The sequence below is a fragment of the Haemaphysalis longicornis genome, unplaced genomic scaffold, assembly GCF_048455015.1.
Source record: "Haemaphysalis longicornis isolate Haplotype H1 unplaced genomic scaffold, Haemaphysalis longicornis Haplotype H1 scaffold_4, whole genome shotgun sequence".
Taxonomy (NCBI): Eukaryota; Metazoa; Arthropoda; class Arachnida; order Ixodida; family Ixodidae; genus Haemaphysalis; species Haemaphysalis longicornis.
In genome coordinates this window covers 6165738-6182364 of record NW_027526361.1, presented here as the reverse complement: position 1 = coordinate 6182364, position 16627 = coordinate 6165738, and the positions used below count along the sequence as shown (strand labels likewise).

The 16627-nt window shown below is 48.2% G+C and overlaps 1 protein-coding gene across 6 annotated transcripts in view; it reads right to left on the bottom strand.

Moving 5' to 3' along the window:
- LOC144178171 (CLIP-associating protein 1-B-like) overlaps positions 1-16627 on the bottom strand; it is a 208316-nt gene that overhangs the window by 181217 nt on the left and 10472 nt on the right. For all 6 annotated transcript variants that reach the window (XM_077705787.1, XM_077705791.1, XM_077705786.1 and 3 more), the window contains exons 4-6: positions 11372-11415; positions 11016-11072; positions 4409-4500 (exon numbers count right to left, since the gene is read on the bottom strand). In XM_077705787.1, the coding sequence (XP_077561913.1) occupies positions 4409-4500; positions 11016-11072; positions 11372-11415 (193 nt within the window). The remainder of the gene's footprint in view (positions 1-4408; positions 4501-11015; positions 11073-11371; positions 11416-16627) is intronic.

The window sequence follows — 16627 nt, the reverse complement described above, 5'->3', positions numbered from 1 at the left end:
ATTCAGGTGAAGACAATGGAAATGCAAGTGTAGGTTGAAGATGTGAAAGAGAGTAATATTAGTAAGAGTGAATCAAAAGTTTGAGGGGGTGCAATACAACAGGAGCCAAGTAAATGTAAGAAGAGTCATGCATGTGATTGTGATGTGCTTCACAATGTCACAAGAGGAGGAAACTGCTGAAAAACCCAAGTCATCCTGAGGGTTTGTTGGCCTAAAATACCAACCAGTTTAAGTTGTAACTGAATCTTGAGAACTGACCAGCATACTTTTAGTATTGTGTGATTTGTTTTTAACCGTTGAAAAGTCCAAACTCTTGTTATAACAGACTTCATCCATGATTCCGTAAAAGTCTGTAGTAACAGTATTTGGATTGTCCATACTTCTTTTATAGCGGACTGAAATCAAGATCACTATTATGGTCTGTTGTAACGAGGTTGTACTGTACCTGCGTATTTATAGACACACACATCCGCCCCTCTTCAGTGCAATCTCCTTTTTAGTGAGGAGCGGATTACACAACACTGTCCTGTTGCGAAAAGGCATCGCCATCTCTGCCAGGTGACGCATCCCGCTGCTTGCGGGGAGTGCCAAGGGCTATGCAGACCACCATGCAGGAGGTACTTCTGCTTTCACAGCTCGTTCTCCCTTTGTCTTAGGAGCAGTACGATCGCCACTGGCTCCACAGGCACAATGTTCCCACTGCTCACTACTTTGCACCTTCACGGCAGTGAAGTGGACAGCGAGCTCTCAAGTTGAGCTGTAACGGGGGAAGAGGTTCCTGGAATCGCATAGATTCGCGCTTCCAATTCGGCGTTTGCCATTAGGACGAGAGAAGAGTTGGCCGCCGGGTGGAGCAAGCTGGCAGACAACGTGCCTCACACGGGGCGCAGGTAACAGGGCAGCGCTACACGACCCTTTTTTCCATGGCGGCATCCCATCAGACGGCATCACCACTCAACGTGTGTCTGCAAATTGGCATTCCTATTCCCACACCCACTGCGCAACAAGTACAGCGTGCAACTGGGTACACAGTTCACGTGCACCTAGCAAACAATTTCTTTTCCTCCCATTCGCCCTTTTGGAACGACAGCAGCAGAAGTTACAGCACTTGACTAGCGCAGCTGTCTGCCTGCGAAGCTGTTCATGGGGGATGATGAGGGCTGGATTCCTACCTCCACCACCGTCCCTGGCATACCCGCAAATCCCCCCCCCCCTTCTACCATGGTTGCCAGACCAGGGTCACCAACTTATGGGACACCTTCGCCTAACGTAAACTGGCCTTTCCTTTTTTTTTTTATTCCTTTCCCTCCCCTCCTACTCTTTTCCCCCTTTTTTTCTTTCGCTCCATCCCGTCATAGTGCCGTTACCCTCTCCGCCCGACCCACCGCAGGAGCTACACCTGCTTTTGAGACCTGCATTTCTTTTTCGTCACTGTAATTGCCGCTTTCCGGCCACAGGAAGATGCTGCTGCAAGGGACCCATTCTTGCGGTCGCACAGGGAGCCAGTGAGAAGGGGGCACAAATTTCCCCTCCCTGTCTTCTGACCATCAAAAGAGATTCCAGCAGTGCACTTTGAAGCAGGGAGAGAAAACGCCCGCGTCCAATTCATCCCAAATTATCCAGCCTAAAGTGCCAAGTTGGGCGAGTCCATTACTAGGGAGTTTTAGAATAGGGGGGCCCCAACGCTCTGGAGTCCCCAAGTGTCTTGGGGCGCCCTAATGCGCATGCGCAGAACCCAAGCTGTCCTTGGGGTTTTGGGTTTGCGTTTAGTGCGCACGCTATTTTGCCGAAATAGCGGGTGCCCCAAAGCTGGAGCTTGCATTCTTGTGCCGCTCTCGCAGCCAGCGAAAGTGCGCATGACCATGGCTGGAGCGAAACCTTCGGCTCGTTCCTCTATCCACCCAATAAAATATGATGATCGCTGGGCTGAATTCATAGATACCGCGCGTCGTTCGCAAGAAATAGATAAAGCAGGCAATCGTGAAGTGTTTTCTGCCTTTGGAAACAGTCCGCGCACACGCTGGCCACGCCTGTCCGCTCGGCCCACTAAGCGGCTTAAACCGGCGTAGATCACGGTAGCAACAGCTTGTCGCCACTCTTCCAGTCAATGTGATCGCGTAAAAGGAGTTCCACATGCGAGAGAGTAGATGTTAGTGTGTCGAAAAATTGTGCTAGGGATTGTTATCAGAGCTGATTTTATTCAAAGCGGTGATCAGATATCTGCCACGATGCTAAGCCTATGCTGACCAGCCACGAATGTTCGGCGGTCCGATCAGGCGCCAGGCGCGTGGTGCGGCGAGCGGCTGAAAGATGGCGCCACCTGCACGTAAGCATCGAAACAGGCTACGGCAGATGCCCCATTACTGATCACTCAAACCATAATTATAGCGAGAAAGGGGATGATAGTGTGGTGAAAAGCTGTGTTAGGGAGTGTCATTTGCAGTTCTACAGATAGCGGCGATCAAATATCCACCAAGATGCTAAGCGTAAAGTTCCCATCACTAGAGCCGACCCAAAAAACGCAAGCCGGTTGTGAGCTTTTGGGGGACACCCCTCTTCTAACTTTTTGGAGGCCCCAACGCCGGCTTCCCCTATTCTAAAACTGCCTACTAACCAAAGAATTCATCATACTAGCGAACAATAAGACAGGGACAAAGCTAAAGAGGAGACGAAAAACACGCGAGAACTTTAACTCGGTTTATGCCTCAGAAACAGGGAAACACCAAAATGTACATGATATTTGGAAGGGTTTTCATAAAAATGCAGCAAAACCAAACAAAATGGTATCGCTCATATCACAGGCTGCATTACAGCGCCGGCCCATATCACATGGCGTAAATTAAACCCACGTGTGTACAGTGATATGAGCGATACTGATAGGGCCTGTGTTGAGCGATACCATTTTGTTTATTTTCGCAGCGTTTTTATGATAACCCTTCCAAATATCGTGTAAATTTTGGTGCTTCCCTGTTTCTGTGGCATAAACTAAGTTGAAGTTCTAGCATGTGTTTCGTCTCCTCTTTAGCTTTGTCACTCTTAACGCTCGCTAGTATGATGAATTCCTTAGTTATCCAGCCTACACCGACAAAAATTCACCCACAATTTCACACCCAAAACTAGGGTACAAAGGGGGCATTAGGCCTTCCCAGAAACAAGAAGGCTGCAGGACGTGACTTCCATATTCACAAACATAACTCAAGTATACCTCTTGCATTCGACACTCTCCAACACCTTAACCAGTTTAATCCTTTGCCTACCGTATACTAGCTGAGCTCGTCCACACGGCTTGTAACACTCCAACCAAAGACAAGCTGCGCTCGTCCACGCTACCGTGCGCATACCAGCCCCGTCAGCGCTCCAGAAAAAAAGAGGAAAGCATGTGTTTGCGGAAGTTTCCTTGGACTCAGATAGTGAAGAACTTCAATGCTTAGCAGAGAGTGGAAGCGACGACACAGAGCACATCTTCTCAGAATCATCGGATTCGGACGACGACAGCGTCTCAACTCGTCGGCAGTAGATGCCAATAGATATGAACAAACCACCACTAGCACCTCCAAGGTTTGTTTTCACGGCCAAGCCTGGAGTGAATGTACCCGTGACAGAAGACGGAAATTGTGCATGGTATCTTGAATTGCCTATAATGAAATAGCTGGTTTGATAGTGCACAAAACGAACCGCTACGCTGAACAGTTTTTTGCTCGGCACAACTTGAGCCAAGTGACATGGACGGAGTTGATGCTGGACGAACTAAATGTGTTTCGGGTAATAATTATCTTCAGGGGATAGTTCAAAAACAATAAATTTCTAAGAAAAAAGCGATTCTCTAAATGCCAATCTCCACAGTCTGCACACCTCATGCAAGGACTGTGGAACAGCGCTCTGCACTATTTCGTGCTTTAAAATTTACCATACTAAGCCATCTACATAGAAGTCTGATCCCTGCCAGAAGCATGTGCCTAGCTTGTCATGGTGCTTTTTTCTTTCTTTCTTTTTTCAATTTCGAAGAGACATTTCCTGTTCCTCAGGATCCAGAAACTCAGGCACTCTCCATGGTGCAGTGTAGTGAGTCTAATGTTCTCTTCATATTTAAGAAAAATACTTTGCATGTGTCACAGTAATGAAGTGCCTTTTACTATTTTTTTTCTGTTGCTTCACGTCCCGCCTTCATGTCAGGAAAGCAGCAGCCGCAACTGGTGTCAAACTCGGGTCCTTGGACTCGGTGCACAGCACCTCAGCCACTGGGCCACTGTGGCGAGTTCTTGAGAAATGGATATCATGGCCGGCAGGGGTAGATGGCATGCACTGCACAGGCCTGGCAGGTAGCACTAGTTTTGAAGGACCTTAAAACCCCCTTCTCCACTTCCGACTGCCAAAGGGCCATCACACTCGCTTCTGGCAGGCCACTCACAGGTTAATGGTGTCCTGTAGACACAGCAGCACTTCTTCACGTATCCTGAAGTTCTTGTGTCCAAATGCAGGCATCATCTTTTCCAGCATATGCTGAAAAGAAGCAAAGCAGTTCAATATCAGCAAGCCTAAAGTTCTGTGGCTGAGCACTGCCATTTTCTCAAGCGTCAGCTGAAAAGAACTAAAACAGTGTCATAATACAAGCAAAACAAAAAGAGAGTGAACGAACCAAAATGCCGTTACAGAACACTTTTACATGAATACTGGCCTTGAGCTCTTAAACCATGTTTGCCATTGTGCATCAGCCTCAAATAAAGAAGAGCTTGTGCAGCCTTGTCCATATGGGCACAATGACCTTGCAGTAGTAATAAAAGAGTACTGACATGAAATTTCAAAGCTGACAATGTAAAAAGCTTCCTTTGTATATGGAGGTATCTCCCATGAAGTTTCCACAGCAACCGTTCAGTATGACACATCTTAAATGAACTTTAATCCTTGCACGCACGAGACAGCTCAGAATGGGTACGCCTTCGACACTGGGAATAGCACGACGTGTGGGAGTGCCTCACCATGTGCCTCAGCTCACACTGCAGACATCAGGGCTTCTCTGACGTAGCCAAGGCGCTGGCCACTGTTGGCACGCGCTGCTCCACCTTGTCTACCAAGCTAATTTTGGAACTGCCATCACGCCGCCCAGGCGCATGCAACCACAGCCGGCCGGGATGCGCTCGCTCACTCTAGTGTGCGCATCCAGGCCGGCCGTGATGCACTGAGAACAATGACGGCAAGAGCACCCCCCCCTGTCATGGCGGCCACCTGGGAGTTGGTTTCGTCAAAACCAAAACAGACACAAAAAATGAGGCTTTAAGTACTTACGTACACTGCGGTTGACCATATAATGTGCCATTCTATGATTATTGGGCTGGTAGGCACCCATAGCAGGCAAAAGAAAAAAACACACCGAAATTTCACGGAAACACCTTTCTCACAGAATGGCATCAGAAGAAATTTTCACTAAATGAATTGCATTTAAGTTGGCCCAAGGCAGCAACCACAACAAAATGATAATTTTATTGTTACCAGAGAAAAGAGCCAAAAATCAAAATCAGAAGCCAGCCCCCCCCCCCAGGATGCACTGCGCGGCCACACTACCAGGTCTCTCAAGCCACTATGAGTGACTATCGCCCTACTTCTTCTCTAGATGTGCAGCAATTTCAAATTTTCAAATTCTTAGAATGTTCACCCGATTTTCAAAGGGACCACTATTAAAAGAATTGAAAAAATTCTGTTGGTTTTAACAATCACGAACTAGCCAAACTACCCTTAACATTCCATCAATGCTACCTGTGCCACAACTAAAAAGGAAGGTTACAAACAATGCTAACTATTCGAAAAAATTGGCGCAGCTTGCTGCTGACGCCTCTCTTTTCGACAGAGACCCGCCTGTTGCACCTCACATGAATTTCCAAACTTGCCGCTGAAAGTTCTCCGTGACTGGCAGGCCCAGATTGTTTCATCCACAGGCTTTCACACGTCTCCCTAAGTGGATCGCGTTAGCACGCGCTTGAACCAGCAGCAACCGGCTTCGCGTACTCGACGTCTGTGTTTCCCACTTATGGCGCGAACGCACGTGAACTGGCCGCAGAAGAGCACGTGAGAGATCACGCCACGAATGCTGGGCAGAGTGTTCTCGAAAGTCGAGAAGGCCGACAGCGGGGCTCCTCACAAGGCGCACACTCACGTGCATTCAACATTTTTGCTTGGTATTTTTGTGCGAGCTCCTCGTGGTACAAGCCCACGCGCAAGCCTGGACAACACCAGGCGCTCCTCACAAGGCACACGCTCACGTGCACTAGGCTAGGCCGAGTTTTCTGGTAATGCTCCATGGCGGAACGGAGCTTAATTAAACAATTGTGCTGTTTAAAAGAACACTGATGCAAAATTTTTTATGACACTTCTTTGCCAATGGGTCTTACCTGATCTGTTGATAACTGGGTGTTGCTTAAGCATGAAATGCAGATTCTGACTGATAACAGACAAACTCATTATCTTGAACATAGGAGATACAAAAAGCAAGTGCTTGTATAGCCGGTATTCAATGGCGTGGAATGCATGCAGGCAACCATGCGAGTGCACCGCCATATCTGTGGCTAAGCGTCAGTTGCTAGGCGACGTTGTGCGCACGGCCCACAGATGAAGCACCCCTCTTTTCCTCCATGCAACCGTGCGAGTGCACCGTCACTCGTTACGTCAGGCTCCGCGGGATGGCAGTACTTGTCCATGCTAAGCGCGACTGTGAAACACATGATGGTGTTTCACGTTACAAACTCTACCGAGTTCAATGTGAGTGCGATTAATAACATCTCTGTTGACGCCACCGCTTAGAATCGGATTGGAACGGAGCAGATGACGCACGCGGGTGTTTTTTTTCTTTGGTGTGCGGCCGCAGTGGCCCAAGCCGCGCCGTGTCCGTGGCGCATCAGCCATGTCTGTGGCTGTTTCCAGCGTTGCCGAGGGAAGAAATTGACCGCTAAACTTTTCAACGAATAGCGCCTAAAAGATCGCAAAGCCGGAGGCTTCAAGCTTGTTTGCTCAACTCTCTTTGTTGCACACCCATAGAGAACTTCGATAACCTGCTACCGACTGATTCACAGGCCAATTTGAAAACCTCCCACCAAGGTTTCAGGCGTTGTTGCCTCATCTGGTTTATTGTTTGGACACTGCAGTTTCATTGACCTGCACAGCATCTTTTTCTTGATTGATTGTAAGGTTTAACGCGCCAACGCAACGCAGGCGATGAGGCGCGCCGTAGTGGAGGGCTCCGGATTAATTTTGACCACCTGGGGATCTTTAACGTGCGCCGAAATCTCGTACACACGGGCGTTTTTGCTTTTCGCCTCCATCAGAAAAGCGACCGCCGCGGCCGGGAATCGAACCCGCGACCTCGTGCTCAGCAGCGCAACGCCTTAGCCACTGAGCCACCGCGGCGGGTAGCATCTTTTTCTTCCCTGTGGCAACGATTTTCCAAATGCTCACAAAAACAACAAGAGCACCGTACTGTACTTTCGCATGCATATCCTATCCCTGCATACAACGCACACCTTTACGCTTTACCCTCAAACACACCCACACACAAAAACACCCACATACTACCCACACCATTAACTGCATAAAGCATTTACACTGTAAAAGTACTCTTTCACGATTTATGGCATAGAATATTGAGCGATTGTATGGTTTAATACGCCAACGCAATGTAGGCGATGAGACGTGCCGTAGTGAAGGGCTTTGGATTAATTTTGACCCCCTGGAGATCTTTACATGCCCCGAAATCTCGTACACATGGGCGCTTTTGCTTTTCGTCCCCACCAGAAAAGCAGCCGCCGCGGCCGGGAATCGAACCCGCATCCTCGTATGGCATAGAAAACATGGCTCACCTGCTACAATGTATTCAGGGGTGAGACAGCTGAATCAAGTTTGGGAGCAGTTTTTGGAGCAGCGAAATCTCGATTTTGGAGCAGAAGAACCTTGGTTTGGAGCAGTTAACGACATTTATTATGTCACCTTAGGTGCCCAAAAAATCAAATTTTTGGCAACTCGAAGGGGAAACAGCACTTTTTAATCGGTTTTGAACGTATATAACACTGAAACAGCCTCTTAATTAAGTTTTTCTGCCAGAGTATCACGAGGCACGAACTGCACAACCTTTTTACAAACCATTTTTAAATTCTTAGGCTTTATGTATACATAGCATGGGGTCCGTTGAAAATATCGTACTGAAAAACTAAGCAATCGTAAGGCATTTTTATTTTAATGGGAATGCCGAAATTAATATTTTTGTAATCCCAGACTCGGCTTTAAGCACAAGTGTAGAGCCACGGCAAAAGTTGTTCAAAGCAAGGTGACAGTCTGTTGCACCCCACCAGCTTTCCCATTTCAAACACTAAGGTGCACATTCACTACGATCGATCGCAATTTGAGTCACGTTGATATGTTTAGCCACCTGCCTTTTAACATTAAATTTCACTTCAGATAGATAAACCATTATTACTAGAGTGCAATAATAGCCCGTCCCGCTATCGGACACTGCTTGAACATTTTGCGGCGATGTAGCTTGTGCCGCCCCTTTTGAAGTGTCGACCGTCCCATTCCCGCCGCTCGCAAGCTCGCTGTCAAGGGCAGCAATAACTCCGCGTTTTATAACAACGCTATGAGTCCGAAATTTCACTTCAAGCGCGCACCTCGCCTCACATGAAACGCGGCGAATTCGTGGGCACCGCGTTTTTTTATGAACTCCACCTTTCGAGTACCGCAACTTCCCGTAACAGATCAAACAACTAAATGTAAACCTAGCCACCCCCATAATCGAAAGCACCGTAGAAATTTGTAAAGAGTGGTCTGCCTGAACTAGAGTGAACTAGCCTGAACTACGAGCAACTGCTTCGCCCGCTGGCCATGTTTTCCGATCTTCACCATACCAAGATGGCGGCGCCCCGTATACGTACGTAATGTCGTTCCGGAGATACGGCGCTCAGAAAATTGCCGTTTCGTCATTAACTTTAACAAGTTTTGTCGCTTCAGTAAAAATTAGCATTTTTATACAGGACTTTGCAATGATTTTCAATGGGAAAGCTTTAAAAACGTACAGAATATAACATGTGCAACCAGACATTGCGACTTCCGAAAAAAACTATTTCGGGGATCATTTTATGTGGGTTTTTTATTGAATGATCAATCAATTTTTACAAACAGGACATTTTGGGGGTAATGGAAAATTATGCGGCCAGTAAGCATTTTTTCCCCACTGAAACTGATGGGAGCGTTAAAATCGTTGGCTCTCAGACTGTTTTGGAGCAGTTTGGCGCAATTTTACCAATTTTCAAGCTTTTGGAGCAGCCTGGCGCAGAAAAATAAATTTGCGCAATATGCGCAGCTGTCTCACCCCTGTGTATTCTATGCCATTTCACGCAGCTTCTGCTATTCCCCACCCCCCCCCTTTTTTTTTTGCAACGCATACCTATTCTAAGCTGTTGACTTTGGAATGCTTTAAAGGAGCCATGAAGAGAAAACACAAGTTTGGTTCATTCGAAAGATTGCCTCGTTAGAACCATAGCTACACCACTTATAACGCAAACTTCGCTCAAATAAGCTACATAATTAGGAAAAAAGGAAATGACCATGCGACCCACCAGCTCATTTTCCGCAACAGAACCTATGCCGTCACATGGGCTAAGCTCTGCGATTGGCGGAGGCCGGCAAAAGCAAACGCATGTTAGGCAGGGCTTACAGCTTGCATAGCGAGCTAAATGCCCGTGAAACATACTGCACATTCTTTTTATGACAAAGAACGGTGGAGTAAACGGTTGAAGGTCCGAACGAACTCGCAAGCGTGTGCGCCAATGCGTACGAAACTGGCGCCACGGCCGAGCTCGACATCTCGCCGTCGCGCAGACGAATTTTCGGGTTCGAGGCTCTTCGGGGCCAACGAACCGTTCCAGCACGCACAGCCGCGACCTTGCTTCGTATCGTAATCCCTTCACAGGAGGTTGGCCGTCATATCGCCAACCAGCAAAGGTAAAAATAGAAACGAGGGGAGTAAGGAACAGCAAGAAGCGACGAGATAGTGCCAGTCGTCGCGTAAGTTTCGAATGGTGTTGGCTTGCTGCTGTCGTTACGAGCTCGTTTCCAGTTTACAACCACTGAAAACTTCAGTTTGTTCAGTTACGGCAGGGACCCTTACGTTAGCTCACTCCTGGGACATGCTGGCGCTCGTCGCCGACTTCGTCAAATCGCTCTGACCTTGGGGAAAAAAATGCCGTAAACACCGCGCATTGACGTTCGTATCTTTCTGGTCGAAGCAGAGAGCTCGCGCGAACGGCTTTCCATACACGACACCGGCCAACTGGCATAAGTGATACTGCTACTGAAATTGAACTATTATTAACCGTAATCAAAATACGGCACATACGTACCAGTCTATATTCGTCCGTCGCGACGGGGCTGACGAGGCAGCGGTGCCGACGGCTGGGCGTTCGTCTGTTGTGGCTATCGCGGAATGGTCGCTTTCCCGTCCACCGCGTATCCCACAACTCTTGCCGCCCGTGCACTTAGAAGCATTGAGCGTTTTTGTGGTGTGAGGTTGTTAAATGCAAGCCCGAGCTCCTCGGCGAGAGTTTTGTTCTCCGGATCAGGCGATTCCATGACTAGGGCTGCGGGTGCACTAGGTTTTACTAGTATTTTTAAAATGGCCGCCGTCTCGATCGACTCCCGCGTGTGGGTGCTATATGGAGTCGACATACTAAGTATCTGTTTCATGGACCGGCTCTATGACGCCATTGTACACGTCACGGAATGTTCAATTTTAGCGGGAGATTTAAAATTTTGGCTTAAATTGCCTTATTTCTCAGTGAATAAAGCATCATTTGCTTCCGGGAAAGCGCTTGGGGTACTATGAAACACCTAATCTTTCGAATAAAACAAACTTTTGTTTTCTCTTCATGGCTCCTTTAAAGGAACGCAACGCAAATGCAGCGAGAAGGGCCCGAGGCACGGCTGGCCCCGTGGGCATCCCATGAGAAACGGGGGCCACCAAGTGCGAGCCACCTCACCTGCGGAGACGACACGGTCATCAACTTCATTGTGAAGTTCTTGGCCTGATCTCGAACCTGCAACAAAGTACACAAAGGCACACTGTAATATAAGGTACAAAAAAAGAGAAACATGGTATGCACTGAAGCTACACTGAACGCACCGCCAGCAAGTGCAGAAATGTCTGGTCACTATTCACAGAGTTCTAAATGATGACTATCTCATTTGAGGTCCAGGCTTGATCATCATCAAAGGGAGAAATGTTTCAAAACTCGGCAACGGCCACTTCCACCTTCCAGCTGAACCGCGGCGGATGTGCGGACCTCTGAGCGCTGTCTCAAAACTTGCTGGGACAATGGTAAAGAACAAGACCCACCGAGTCCTTGCTGTCGCCCATTCGGTCCACGGTCGCCGAAATCGCTGCAAACAAAAAAAGAGGTGACAAACTGGCCCAACTGCGCTCGGCTGACACTTGTGCATCACTGAACCTTCTGGGTGTGCGCTCCCAACTGTAGCTCATCGGGCAACACCTCGTTTCCATCCAGCACCTAAACTCAACAACATCTGCACTATCTGTACCATTTACGATGACTCCCAGAAACAACCATGGATACAGCTGTAGCTCAAACAGGTTCACCCAGGCAACAAGTACTGGCTTCAATTAGGTTATGCAAAAAGCTGTGCATTGGGCAGTCATAACTTTCCTTTCATTAATAGCAAGTGAAATTTTTACCATAAACAAACTGTAAATAATTTGTTGCTGCTAATGAAACATGATGTACCGGCACACCAGAAATCTCTACTTGAACAGCAGGTAAAATGACCAGGCACAGAACCTACTGTTGCTCCTTCCAAAAACCATAACAAAAAGTGTCACAGCGTCCCCAAGGAAGTGCCTTTCTTCTTTTCCCATACGTATATCAAAGATACGGGAAAGTCTGATTGTCACCAAAGAATCTCAGCCTGTAATAGCAAGTGAAGTTCACAGCAAACCTGTATCACTACGTGACTATGCACCATCTTTTCCCATTGTCATGCGATGGGTTTCGAACTCGCTGATTGGCCTAATCTGGGATAAACCTAGGTATTTTCGGAAAAACAGAAGTAAATAAAATGCCACAAGAAGGCTTCCCAAAAACAGTCATTAGCCAAAAGTGAGCTTAGTACCATAGAGTTTCACACTAATATATACTAGAGGGAAATCTGTCGCTCGCTGCAGTCGCGGGTCGCCGTGGGCGGCGCCATTGCTGCTAGCGACGTTCCTCGCCTGCTTGGCTTAGCTAGCCATACGGCTTCTTTTTTGTCTCGAAGCCAAAATTAACAAAAAAAGTAACATTTTTTTTGTTCATCGTACATTAAGCTTCTAAAAAACTACTGACATTTTGGAGGTTCAATGTTATAATACCAAAACAAATTTTATAAACCCTCTACGGTAATACTGTCACTTTTTTGCAGCCATAGCCAACGTTTCAGCCTGTTCATGAGCCATGCCAAGGACAAGTGGAACGTACCTGCCGGGTACATGACGGCACGCTCGCTGAAGCGCGGCTCCCCTAGACAGTGGCACCAGATTTCCCTCTAGTATATATTAGTATGAAACTCTAGGCTTACAGTGATGCTACCGGCTTAGGCCACTTTGGAGCAGCTTTTGGAGCAGGCAAAAATGCATTTCAGAGCAGCAAAACCAGCTTTCGGAGCAGGTGTTGATAGAAGCAATTTTAAGACACGTACTGCATTCTTGATAGATAATCGCTAAAAGCACGCCCTTCAACGATAATAAAAATTAAAAGAACCCAGAACATGGATATTTTGTCCCCATTTTTCTGCATTGAACTTTGTGCAGCAGCCTGCACAACAAAAATTAAAAAAAAGAACAAGCTCTCATTTTTACACAACAGCAGATTTACTATGAACAAACTAAAAATTGCTCATCCCAACAAACATGCTATGTAAAATCGAGCGCTATTGGAAGGCTATCGTGGGAGCACTGACCAATAATATCAGTAGCGCCACGGTTTTGACTGCATAATTGAACATCACGCTGCTCCCCGTGTTGCACATGCATCACTATTTAGCAGCGTCAGCGCTGCCACCGTAAGGGTCTGAAATGACAAGCCACCGATAGCAGCGCTATTGTTTACGAGGGCAGCGGGCAGCCATACATGCAGCACCAGGCTGAACCTTGGCCCTTTACGACAAGTTTGCCGCAAGCAACCAAAACGCCTCCGTTAATGACAAGGTAGCCCATTAGTCCCCCCCCCCCCCCTCCTCCTACCCTGAGACTATGTTAATTCCCTGCGAGGCCACATGCGCGCATTTCACCTTCAATTTCCCCATATGTGAATTAAGACGGGCATCGTCATATGCCTGCCGTACTCGTTAGCACCTGAAACAAAGTCAGGCGTCGTAAAATTGCCGTACTCACTCGCCAGCGCGCGGCCCGAACTATATCACCGTTTCCTGCCCTTGCATACTATTTTCTCCCCCCTGCACTTTGTAAATTCTCATCTGTTTACAGTAAAATCTCAATGATACGAATCTCGCGGCACCGCGAAAAATATTCGTATCATTTAAAATTCGTGTGAACAACACAGACCAAAAAACTAAGGACCAAAACAAGTTTTCGATTATTTCTTTTCTTACTTTCGCATGACGAAATCCGTGACGTTTTTCTGCTTTTTTTTTTTTAACCTCCATGTCGCCGAGCGGTCCTTTCTGGACTTTCACTCACTGCAGGGGTGATTTTGCACGCGATTTGTGCGCGTCGGCGTTGTGCGCGCGATATTTTCACGCCCGCGTCGGCGATTCGGCGCCCGCGGACGAGCGTGGCAGTGGGAGGAGCCTGACGACTTGCGCCAATGGGAAGGCACGCGCCTCATGGCGGCAGTTACGAAGTGCTTGAGACAGCCGGCTGGCTCCGCCAGAGATGTTTAGGCTTAGCACCCCGACAGATATTTCATGGGCGCTTTCACTAGCGGCGCGGATGATGTTTTATAGCACCGTTTTCGTTCACATTGTTAGCTCATTTACCGCACAAGGAACTTCCCGTGTGCTTTTAGCGGCATTTTAAAGAGCGGTTAAAAGCGGTCGCTTGAGCGTCCCGCACCACTTCGTGACCAAAACCGCCGCCATGCTGCCGCGGCCAGCTGCGCCCGGCGCAGCGTGCGGGTGGTTTCGCGGCGGCGGCGTCAGCGTGCTTGTGGAGTGCACGGCGCGTTTTCGCGAGCAGAAAACAGCTTGGCCGTTCCAGGAGAAAGAGCGACAAAGAGGGCAGAGGGCCCGTATGTCGTTGCAGCTTGCTCGCTCGGCAGTCGGGCGCCTCGCCGACTCGTTCTTATTATCCGCCGCGCACCGCAGGTCCGTTCGCAAGAGCCGAAACTTTTCCCATTTAAAACAGTGCAATTTCGCCGAGACTAATCAGAAATTCGTCTCATCCCGAAATTCGTATCACCCAGATTCCACTGCAACTACAACTCGTGCGTCCTCATATCTTGCCTACTTTTCTTCCAGCACAACTCCGCCAGCACCCGGTACACGCGTACGCTGTTGGGGCGCGTTGGCGAGCGAGTACGGCAATTTCACGACGCCTGACGTTATTTACGAGTACGGCACGGATATCACAACGCATATCGTGGCCCGAAGACCGCGAGGCAGACGGTCGCGACGGCGGCAACCGGTCTCACGAACCCAATAGGTCTCGTATAAGGGGGCAGATTTGGCGTTGTGCGCCTACATGCGCAAAACGCATCATCGCCGTTACTAGAGTGCCAAGAATATTTCAGAAATATTCTAGGCACTCTACCGTTACCGCTACAAGGGCCAGTTTGCCTTGGCTTGGCTCGGATTGCGGCCTGAAAACAGGTGTACCGCGATGTTGCTTTCAGTGCATGGGGAACCTCAAGTAGTTAGTTTCGTTTCTGAAAGTCGATGTACACCCTTGGGCGCAGGTCGGGCGCAGAATCGCCAAATTTGGAGGAAATGTAGCAGGATGTAGCAGCCAGAGCACTTGGGCGCAGTTTGGTGCAATTGGCGCAGCGGTAGCATCACTGGGCTTAGTACATCTAAAGAGTTGCACATCCAAATTGGCCACCATATTCTCACGGGCAAAAATCGTTTTCATTTATTTTCAGAACAAACCGGTAAGTACCGCTGCTATTTCCCAGTGTCAAATAAAATAGACCCCAAAATGTGACCTTCGTGTGAAGCTTGAGCGCGAACCGAGTAGCGGATTGCTTAGGAAAGAATTTGAAAGTGTTCAAATTATCAATGTAACACACTGTATTTATTTATCTACCTCTAGATACTGCACACTGAGGCAAGCCACACACTGGATTTGGTGCATTGACAAACATGAGCACAGTGCACACATCCAAATGCGCAAAGGTGAAATCACCACACTGATTATTGTTGCAATGCTAAGCATCTATTAAGCAGCATGTCTGATCAAGCAACTGTTTCAACAGAAAACTGTCAGCCGAGAGAACAAACCAGACCCAATAATTTCCCACCTTTTTTTGTTGTTGTTGTTTACCAGTGAATTTTAGGATACTGTTTTTAAGGGGTTAGTCAAAGGTTGACAATAAGTTAGACAAAGCTATAAAGAATGTGAGGAAGCATTTCGATTCTAGGGTTTAACACACCGACGCAATGCACGCGATGAGGCGTGCCGGAGTGGAGGGCTCCAGATTAATTTTGACCACCTGAGGATCTTTAAAGGAGTACCGACACGAAATTTCAAAGCTGAGATAACTATGTAAAATGCTTCCTTTTTATCAGGCGATATCTCCCAGCAAGTTTCAACAGCAACCGTTCAGCGAAACATATTTAAAATCCATTTTAATCTTCGCCCGCACGAGAAAGCCCAGAGCGGGCCGACGTGACATCATCTGCTACGTGCCCCAAACTGCCGACGTCGGGGCTCCCGTGACGAAGCTGACGCGCTGGCTGTGGTTGGCACGCGCTGCTCGGGCGTGTGTACACGTCATGGTTTTGGGACTGACGTCATGCTGCCCGGGCCTGTGGGGACGGCGAAGACCTCGGCCGGTCTGGGCGCGCGCGTGCGCTCGCTAGCGCGCGCTTCCAGAGAGGCAGCGATACGGCAAGAATGGTGACGCCATGTCATACATGCTGTCATGGCGGCCGCTCGGCGTTTTTTTGTCGAAACCGAAACTGGCACGAATAAACGACGCCGTAAATGAATGTTTACGCTGCGCTCGACCGTCTAATCTGTCATTCTATGATTAGTGGGCTGGTAGGCACGCATAGCAGCGAAAAAAACGTAACATAAAAATTTCGTGTCAGTACTCCTTTAACGTGCACCGAAATCTCGTACACACGGGCGTTTTTGCTTTTCGCATGAGGAAGCATTTGGAGGGGTGTGACAAACCATCAACAAGATGCCCGACCAGTGAAGCCTGCTGTACGTGTGCGCATGCTTTCGGGCATTGCACAGTGCATGCTGCTCCAGCTGTCTCATCACAGCAGTCTCCACTGCAAATACAAACACTGATTATGCAAGACACACCTTGTACTCTGTTTGCTGTAACTGATAGAATTAAACCGAGAACTCAGCAGACCTATTTTGCCCCCTGTTCCCACAACAACTGGGATCATGAATTCAATGGGGCTAGTG